This window comes from Rutidosis leptorrhynchoides, chromosome 3 (assembly GCF_046630445.1).
Source record: "Rutidosis leptorrhynchoides isolate AG116_Rl617_1_P2 chromosome 3, CSIRO_AGI_Rlap_v1, whole genome shotgun sequence".
In the NCBI taxonomy this organism is placed as follows: Eukaryota; Viridiplantae; Streptophyta; class Magnoliopsida; order Asterales; family Asteraceae; genus Rutidosis; species Rutidosis leptorrhynchoides.
The window spans coordinates 616,781,627-616,792,121 of record NC_092335.1 but is presented as its reverse complement, the minus strand read 5'-3'; the positions used below and the strand labels follow the sequence as shown (position 1 = coordinate 616,792,121).

Genomic DNA, 10,495 nt, shown 5'->3' with positions numbered 1-10,495 from the left:
TGCATTCAGGACGGCCGAAGGTTCTTCTTGAAGCAGTCTCTTCGTCTTGAGGGTATGACTTTCTAGATCTTACCATTCATATCCCGTCTCGGCGGGATTGGATAACCTTGCAAACTCTTAAATCTATAAATTAAGAAATAAGTATACTACATACATTTCAACTCTTAAATCTATATCTATAAATTAAATAATTTCATTGCTAGATATGACATATCATATATAGTGGTTTTACAGTGAACTGTTCTAAACCCCACACCCTTATTCAAGGGAGTACATTCGAGGTAACACCGACCAAGTTCAAAATCGTTACAAAAACAAATCAAAACGACAATTATACGTGGCTAAACAAATTACAATTGCAATTTAATCAATATAATGAAATGATAATGAAAGATACATAATACCCTGCTGTTGTTTAAGTATGACAGATATCTATTCGGTGGCGTATGGTAGTATTTCTACCTCTGTTGGACGCCATAAAGTTTTCTCAACACATAACATCCCTTCGTTGTCCTTGTTGTAACTCATTCGAACATTCCAATTCATAGATTTCGCCATGTTTTCTATTTCGGTGATCGTCTCAACATTATCACGCACAATCAGTTTACCTTCCGGTCTTAAAATTCTGTCAACTTCTGCCATTAATCCTTGTAACTTGCACCTGTCCAGAGAAAAATTAATATTAGTAACACCTTTAGGTTGTGTAGATAGATGTAATGATAGATTAAAATAACAAATTTCAAAATTATGTGCAAGTAAAGAAGTAAACCATAAAAACTTGAACATAACTTTAACATCATTGTCTACAAACATAAACATAATCGTTTATTTGTTCAAAAATTCCAAAATTTTAGCTAAAATTCATATTAAAATGTTGACCACTTTAGCCGACTAAATTCGACTTTGACCAATAATTTCGATTTTGACCCATTAACTGACATTTAATGGATTTTGATAATTTTGAAAAATCAGATCATTCGTAAAAAGGAGTAATCCGGGTTTAATCGGAAGTAATCGGGGATTTTTACAACAGGGTATGTAGTGCGTCAGATAACGAATAGATTAGATTAGATCAAGTTTTTAGGCATATTTAGCATTACACTTTTAAAGTATATATATTACCTTTTCTTAACATCGGAGAAAAGATGATCGGCATGAAGAAGATCATACGATCGTGGGTAAGTGCTGAACGATTCACACCAGTTATGATATATACCGAAGAGTCCACGTTCGTAAATAAGCGGAAGTGTGTCAGGCGAATCAAGAGGTACAACATTCATCACCCAAATCTTCAGATCCTTCAATGCAGCCGCAAATCTATAGCAAGTTTGTGAAAAAACAATTAAGACCGAATATTTAAGAGTTAACATGTGGCACACAATTGTAAAACTTATCCGTTAAATTTACTCACCCTCCATAGATAGATCGCATGTCCATAACGTTTCTGACCGAAGACCAATCGATTCCCAACCCCTTCAAGTAAGATTTGGATACGATCCGTTTCCAGTGCTCGTAATCGGCAGTGAAATCTTCTGGTGCTGGTTTACCGTAAACTCCAACGTCACTACTCTTTAACCATGATGGTGGTGATTCCAACCTCTGTGGCCACATCTCGGGCCATTTTGCACCACGGACTGATTCATCAACAGGTACTTTATGAATGCATGCTTGTAGTTGTACGTTCCTGCACTCACAAATCATAGTAATAGTAAACATCATTATATTGGACATAAATAATCTGCACACAAAACATGCATATTATTTGCTAAAAAATGGCAGCCAGTTAAAGCCAAGTTGCAAAAATCGCTGCTTGGGGAGTACTCGGTCAGGACCTTTTAGGGAGTACTTGGTCGGGACTTTTTAGGGAGTACTCGGTCGGGACATTTTAGGGAGTACTCGGTCGGGACATTTTAGGGAGTACTCGGTCGGGACTTTTTAGGGAGTACTCGGTCGGGACTTTTTAAGGAGTACTCGGTCGGGACTTTTTAGGGAGTACTCTTGGGGAGTATGAAATGTTGACTAAGTTATGACTGTGACCGATTTTGAGCAATTTTGACTGATTTTTTTGTGTTTTGGCCGAGTTTCAACCGATTTTCCGAGTAATCCCGAGTTTTGGTCGAGTTTGCCCGAGTTTTGGCCGAGTTTGACATTCTGAGTACTCGACGAGTAATTCCGAGTTTTGCAACACTCACTAAAGCTAGCCCATACTCTATTTATAATGCACACAACCTCCTGAATTTTAGTAATATCTTCCTTTTATTGTAGGTAAACGGATGAAGTTTATTGCTGATCACAATATATAATATAATTTATGCCAATATATAATAAAGAGTAGACAAAAGCGAAAGCTTTACCAGATTGCATCTGGGTCATCTTTGCTTTCACATAGGGGTGGATCATTTTGTTGTCTGCTTTCATAGCATTCGTTAGATGTTGGCTTTCTGTATATCGCTGCACCAACTTCGTTCAATTTATCGTTGTTAACAACCACCAGTTCCCAGCACATAGCCTTGGTTAATTTAGACATAGCTGCCATAACACATTTAAAACAATTAATCCTTCCATCCGACAAGTTCGAAATATCTTTTTTGTATTTTCGTTATGTGTTTTTTAATCCAAGACCATTAGTAATCATTATATACCTTCCCATATTTCCACATCTTCTGGCTTATTTTGGTAAACAGGTGTAGCAGACCATACAAAATAACCACCAGGTCGCAACACACGGTTGAGCTCCAGCAAAAGTTTGCCACCTATATAAACATATTTTATATTAATTAAGATTTAATATTTTTAATAATTTAACAACTAATAATAATCAGTTATCAGAAATTCAGAATGCTGAAAAAGGGAGAACTTGAAGTATCACCTTCAATGTGCCAAGGGACTCGGCAACGCGCACAATGAACAACGTCGAAGATCTTACTAGGAAACGGCAGCCTTATGGTACCCATAACAGCTGAAATGGCAGGAATACCCCTTTCAAGTGCAAATTGAACTTGAGCTTCGTGTTCATCTTTTGGCGCAAACGACATTGCAACCACGTCTCTCTCGAAAAGATAACCGCCAAAACTAGCAACTCCACATCCAACGTCTAATATAACTCGGGTTCTTTTACCCCATGCGATATCAGGATGTGACTGAAATTATAGATTCCAAATTACAATTACAAATTTAATAGCTGACAGTACAAGTTCATTCATTCTGTTAACCTCAAACAGGCCAAATCATTTTATTCTAAATTATCACAAAGTTTTTTTAAGCATACTTAACATGGTATATTTGATTAAATGGACAAAACTGTTAATCTGACTCATCCCGTAAAAAAAAAAATTCATTTTTTGACCCGAACCCATTTTGACCACCGTATATGACCTGCTAAATTTAACACCTTTAGCAGAAACGGTCACATTGTGAGGAAGTTGAACCCTGATAGATTGTGAGACTAACATTTTGGATGAAATCCATGTACAATCAGGCCAAATCAATTTATTTAATATTATCACAAAGTTGTTTTAAGCTTTTTTAACATGCTAAATATAATTATATGGGACAAAAAGGTACCCCCTTCCCATAAAAAAAATCATATTTTGACCCAAACCCATTTTTACCACCGTATGTGACATGCTAAATTTGACACCTTTAACGAAAATGGCCACATTGTGAAAACGTTGAACCGCAAGAGATAACGAGACTAACGTTTTGGATGAAATCTATGTAGTGTAGGGCTCCGTTCTTGAATTGGGTACCACCACCGGGGAACGTAAGATATTCTCCATCAACTTTGACCCAATTTTGATGTCCTTTTACAGCAGCAAGCTTAGTGTGGGGAACATTACTGTACCATATCTGTAAAATTTATAAAACATACGTAATCAGAATTATGACCGATTCATGAGTATTATAAAATTTAATAATTGAATTATAGAATTTGACCTGTTCTCTGCTTCTAGGCCACTTGAGGGTTTTTTTATAGCCTTCGGGAAGCGGTACAAGGCACGTAGGTGACTCAGCTGGACAATGTCTCTCTCGGTGTTCATAATGACTCCTTCCATGAAGATGTCTAATGGCTTCATAATTATCCAAACAAGGAATATAATCGGGGCCCGCTGTCGAATTACAAGTCTTCCAGTTGTAACCGTTGCTGTTTGACGATGGCTTTTGTGACTTTTTCTCGCTTGCTGACTCATCCGCTTGTGTTGAAAACGCTCCGTTTTGAACGGTTGTTTCTTTGAGTATCTCAGATTGTGTTGCAGCCGTTAAGTCTTCAGTCTTGTTGTCACTTGAGCTTTCTTCTGTTTGTTTTTCTTCAACCTTCTCTTCAGTCTTTTCGTTTTCATTTGTGTCAGAATTCGAATTCTCGTTTTCACTGGAATTTGAATTCTCGTTTTCACCAGAATTCGAATTCTCGTTTCCACTAGAATTCTCACTTTCTTTTGACTCGGAATTCGAATTCTCGCTATCGTTGGAATCAGGAGTTGAGGTTGTGTCTTCTGAGTTTGACTTTGACTCATCTACTGTGTTTGTCTCAGCTTCGGTTGTATTTTCTTGAGTGTTTTCTTGATTAACCTCGTCTTTGACTGAATCATCTGTCGATAGATCGCCTGAATTATCTTCAAATTGGGACGACACTTTCGTGGAAGCTTTTTGGTTCGATTCTGTAACTCTAGGCAAAGTTTGATTTTGACTTTGACCAGGTGCAGCAGATGATGACATAAACATCCATACACCAACTAAACAAACACCGACGATAACAACAATTGTAGCTGCAGAACAGGACGATTTCTTGCCATCGACACGGGAATATTTTCCCTGCGCCATAATTCAGCGGTATTCGTGTTGTAAACCTGAAGGGACAAAAAATAGAGTTAACATTAAGTACACCTAAAAAAAATGCAACGATAGAGACCTGCCGTACATAATACAAAAAAAAAAAAAAAAAAAAACTCTAAATCCGGACGGCATTCCATTAAAAAACAGCAAAAGACAGGCCTTTACGGCATTACCAATATACAAATTAAATTAATAAAATGTAGCAACAATAACAAATTCAGTTTGTTGAAGATCAGCCTGATCTATGTATAAAACAACGCAAGAACCCGAAAACGTAAAATCAAATCTGAAGTTGTAAATCAAACATATTTGAATTTCAACATATAAAATTATAAATAATCAGACAATTAATCAATACCAGTGAAATGATTTAATAGATCCAAGTAAAAAGAGACCATGAAACCACTTAGAGAACAAGATTTGAATTTCAACTATTGCCCTGATCTGTACACAATATCATAAACCACTAGATCAACAGCTGAAATGAACAATATTGCCCTGATCTATACACAATATCATACACACACATACATATACATAAATCACAATACAGTAAACTTCATCATTTAAGTATAGATGTATATGTATATTATTACTCCTCTACTTAAAAAAGAACTGGAGATCACAACTAAAAATCACTATCACTATTCATTTACAAATTAGACTACAAAACATTAGATCAGTAATCAACTTAAGAATACAATATACAAATCTATCTATCAAATCTCTTATATGAAATCAAAAAAGGAACATGACCCATCAAACTATTGTATTCAAAACATAATAAAGTTAATAAGATTAACAATCTTTTTAAACAAAAACAGAAATTTAGAATTGATATTGATGGGTATTTGGAAAGATGAAATAAAGTTTCACCTTTTGAAATAACTGTTGAAGATATGAGTCTGTAGTGTTTTAAACTTTCAAGTTCATCAGCAGCTTCAAGGAATGGTAAACACACAGTGTAATGAGAACCTAGTGCTTGCTACTCAAGAACAGATACCCACCCATATATAGATATAAATAGATATAAATAGATATAGATATATAGATATATACAGAACGCGGATTGGGTGTGAATTAATTAATTGATGTGAAAGAGAACATGGAGAAGAGTAGATCCAACTTGGTGGAAATCACACCGACTGCTTTTTCAATGGTAGATCTATTCTATTGGAGGTAATTATATGGAGAGGTAATTATACCAGATCTATTCCATTTTGGGCTGTCCCATTCTGATTCACTTCTATAAATAGAAAGGAAAGAAGATATTTCATTGGTGGATCTAGAGAGAAGATATTTCATTGGTGAAGAAATGAAGTTAGTGAAATTTCCTAAAACTGCGTGTTTTTTGTCTGTGCACTATTGGAATGAGACGGAGGGAGTAATTATTTTTGTTAGGGGATGCACTCAATATTGATCCATACACACCTAATTGACTATTATGTCCTTACTTATAATAATAAAGGTTCAAGTCCCAAGATAAATTGAAGGTTATTATTGTAAGTTTTATGGTAAAAAGTGTGTATGGATCAAAAACTGGTGTGTAAGTATCACCTCTCTTTTTGTTACCTATATTTTTTATTTTATTATTATAAATAAATTATAATTATAATTATAATTATAATTATATAATTATATAATTTTATTTTATTTTTAATTTTAGTTTAGACAAATTTACGTTATTGTTCCTTCATGTTTGTTCAAAGTTTTAGAATGGACCTAAAGTATTTTTTTACTTGTATGACTCTAATGTTTGAAAATGTTGTGTTGTTGGTCCATGAATGTAACAAACATTATTTTTCCCCATCGTTAGTGTGCATCACGTGAGATGGACACAGGGACTTTTAGTCATTAACGATAGGAAAAGAATGATGCTCACTCACGTCATGTACATTAACGATGGAGAAATAATGTTTGTTACATATGTAAAATGACTAAAAAGCCTTATGTGCAACTCACGTGATACAAACCAACGATAGAAAAAAAAAACGTTATTTACATACAAGGACCAACGATGCAACATTTCAAACACTAGGGTCATCCACATAAAAAAATTAATCATAAAACTTTGGGCAAACATTAAGGATCAAAGGCGTAATATCATCTTTATTTTATGACAAAATACTACTCGTACTACAATACTACTCCCTCCGTCTCATCTTAAGTGTCCATTGTTGACTTTTCAAAGTTTTTCTCTATCAACTTTGACCGTAAATATTTTTATTTTTGATATATAATATTTGATAAAAATTATATGAATAAATTGAATTTTAAATATGTTTTCATTCATATAATTTTCATCAGATATTATATAACATAAGTAAAAAAATTTAAAACTAAAGTTAGCAAAGAAAAACTTTGAAAGTCAACAGTAGACACTTAAGATGTAACGAATAGAGTATCTTTTTGTTAGATTTTTTCCCCCTTCAGAAACTATAATTGCTTTAGTTGACAAGACGATTTATTTGATACTAACAATTGAGCTCGATTCTAAGTGAAATTACACTTATGCCAAAACAAAACCCATACAATATTTTTCACTAACACAAAAAACAACCAAACACACGTCTTTGTACTTCACGAAATCAAAAGTAACTCGCATAACTATATTTGATGGCAATGAGCATGTGACCATTTGATGAAGAATGTGAAAAATACTGGAGCGAAGAAAAAAGCACGTGAAGTAATTCATGTATGAACGAAAAAGCAAGCTAATTGTAACGTGCGAACCATCAGACTCTGTCAAATCGCAAATTAAACACCGTCGGAAATTCTAAATCAACCTAGAATAGCAGAAGGCCATCGATGGCTGCCACTAGGGATGACAATGGCCACCCGATCCGGCGGATATCCACCCGATCCACCCGCTTTGTGATGGATATGGACGAACTTAAATGGATATGGATACAGATATGAATAAACCTAAATGGATATGGATATGGACATGGATGAAAAGTTTCATCCATGGATATATCTATTACCACCCGAAATACATATACAAATATATAAATATGGATATATGCTTACATATTTTCTATTACAAGTTCATTTACCGTTAGATTTATATTTTGCTTTCAACCTTATAATGAAATAACTATAATATATTACAATAAAACACGCATATATAATAAAATAAACTTACAAATTTCATATTTAATTTTTCATAATTCATGTTTTATAGTAAAATTTAACAAATTTTGTTATATCTTCGATAAAGATTACATATTCTTATGGATAGATTTTAATTATATCATGTTATATTTATTTCTGATATACTACATTTTTATTTTACTCGCATATTAGAAAATATCATAACATTTTTTAAATATCCATTGGATATCCATTAACCCGCTTAATCCACTGGATATGGATATGGATGGATGACATCAAACTAAACGGATATGGATATGGATATGGATGAACAAAAACTAAATGGATATGGATATGGATACGGCATCACCCGCTCCATATCCGATCCATTGTCATCCCTAGCTGCCACTCCAATCCACAAGCTAAGTTAAACTACAAAATCATTCAAAACCGCATCTAATCCCTCAGACCCGAAACCACAACCACAACAACAAATCATAATCACGCAATGAGTTTCTCTTGGTCGGTGCCTGATAACACGTAAAAAGTCATGTTTTTATGAACGTTATCTTTTCCTTTTAACCTAAATAACATGTCCGTCCTCTAACGTCACTTATCCTTTATAATTTGTCAAAGTGGTTACAACTGATACAACACTTTAAAATGTGCTAATATATTGGGCTTAAAAGACAAATCCAACCGAGAAAATAACTCAGAACGATTTTCTTAGCTTTATGATATCTTTTCTGTAGATGTTGGAACCGAAACTAAAACTTGGCATATGTTATAAAGTGTGAATTACATTACAAATGGGTGGAGGTTTGAATCGCAAGAATTGGACAAGCGTCGAAGATTTCATAGCGAAAACATAAGACATGATCATGCGCAAATATAGAAGACACGATATTGCACGAAATTGAAGACGAGCATCAAGACCATATATGAACCATAAACAAAGTTGTATGCTACCTGTATAAGACATAAGATAGTATACTGCCCATCTATCTGTTAGCCGACTGCCTCATTTGTATTTGGCCATAAGGCCCATTTGCATTGTAAGGGTTATAAGCCCACTTCTAGAATAATCCATGTAATCCTATATAATGTACTAGTGATCTCTATTAGCAGGCAATGAAATCAATTACATCAATATGTCGTATATATCTTACAACATGGTATCAAGCAGTATCAAAAACCCCAAAACCCTAACTACACGATAATCTCTCTACCCTTTTTTTTACGATCAGAATTGCATATGTTCTCCTTCTTATTCCTTTTACACCTCCTGCCTCCTGCCTCTCATCTTCTTCATCTCACAGCCTTTTAATAAATCATGGCACCAAATAAATTCGACAAAATATATACTGTAACCTCCGTTCATCACTTGGTCCCTGTTAAACTTGATCTTACAAAGTTGAATTATACTCATTGGAAGCGTCTCTTTACAAATCATTGTGCCGGGTTTGATGTTTCTGTTGAGTCCCCAAAATAATTAAGGATTTAATTATGACAAAACTGCAATTTATTTGCACTAAAATGTTATGTGCAGCCAGCACAAGTTTGTTTATATATAGACAGCAAACATTGCTATGTTAAGTGTTCAGTATGCTGCCTAGTCTACTAGCACAAGGTAGAGCGCATTCTTAGAATCAGCACATGATGAGTACCCAGCAATTCAAGAATATCAAGTGACTCAGTATAAGAAGAACCAGTAAACCTGGTAAGCAGCATACAACACAAAACAGCCATGCTCCATTACAAGCACGGTGGTTTCCTGAGTGGTCTACGTCAATTGTACTATTCAACAGAAGTCAAAGACAAAGTTGAACAGGAAAGAACACGCGTCGGCGGCTGATAAGTGACCTTACAAGACCACGTGGAAATGCAGAAGTTTAACGCATGTGCAGACATGTGCTATACTTTGTCAATGCTTAGGGAACACAACATTCTATTTGTTTAAACGAATAGTGGTGCCAAACCAAATTGGGGCGTTCCTGCAAATAGCTACCAAAGAGGAAAGAGGAGAGCACGCTCTCTGATGCAGTTGTCCCCACAAGTACCGACATCCTATGTACCAGTGAATAATAGAACCATTACACGGTTAATAGGACTACTATAAATTGGTGTATCCACTATTGTAACAACTAGTGGTGTGAGTTTTGTTATTTAGAGTCCAAAACGTGTAATAGCTTTAAGTTTATCCTCATAGCTATAATCTAGGTAAATCTGTATCAACCAACTATCATTCCGCCAAGGATAGTTGTAATTCTTTGTGATTTAATCAATAAAGAATAACAGTTGAAAAATTACCTTTGACTCTACTTAAATTACATGCTTGAATACTAAACTGTGATTAATTGGTAAGTTAATTTAAAAGAAATTGTATTCAACCCCCCTACAATACTCCTGTTGTTACTCAAGGGACCAACAACTGGTATCAGAGCTTCAATCTTGATAATTTAATATCTTGGATCTGAATTCTCATATGGCTGCATATTCAAATACAGCTTACCTTGAAAATAGCTCATCCAATAGACCACCCAAGTTTGATGAAGAGGAGTATGAAACT

The 10,495-nt window shown here is 34.7% G+C and overlaps 1 protein-coding gene across 1 annotated transcript; it reads right to left on the bottom strand.

Annotated features, from left to right (window-relative positions):
• Positions 1-389: 389 nt before the first annotated feature.
• On the bottom strand, positions 390-4,843 carry LOC139898923 (probable methyltransferase PMT24). Its single transcript, XM_071881727.1, has 8 exons — positions 3,937-4,843; positions 3,700-3,849; positions 2,870-3,140; positions 2,643-2,753; positions 2,355-2,529; positions 1,412-1,684; positions 1,123-1,317; positions 390-661 (listed from the first exon to the last, which is right to left on the bottom strand). The coding sequence occupies exons 1-8, from the start codon at positions 4,819-4,821 to the stop codon at positions 433-435; spliced, it is 2,289 nt and encodes a 762-aa protein (XP_071737828.1). The 5' UTR covers positions 4,822-4,843; the 3' UTR covers positions 390-432.
• Positions 4,844-10,495: the final 5,652 nt, after the last annotated feature.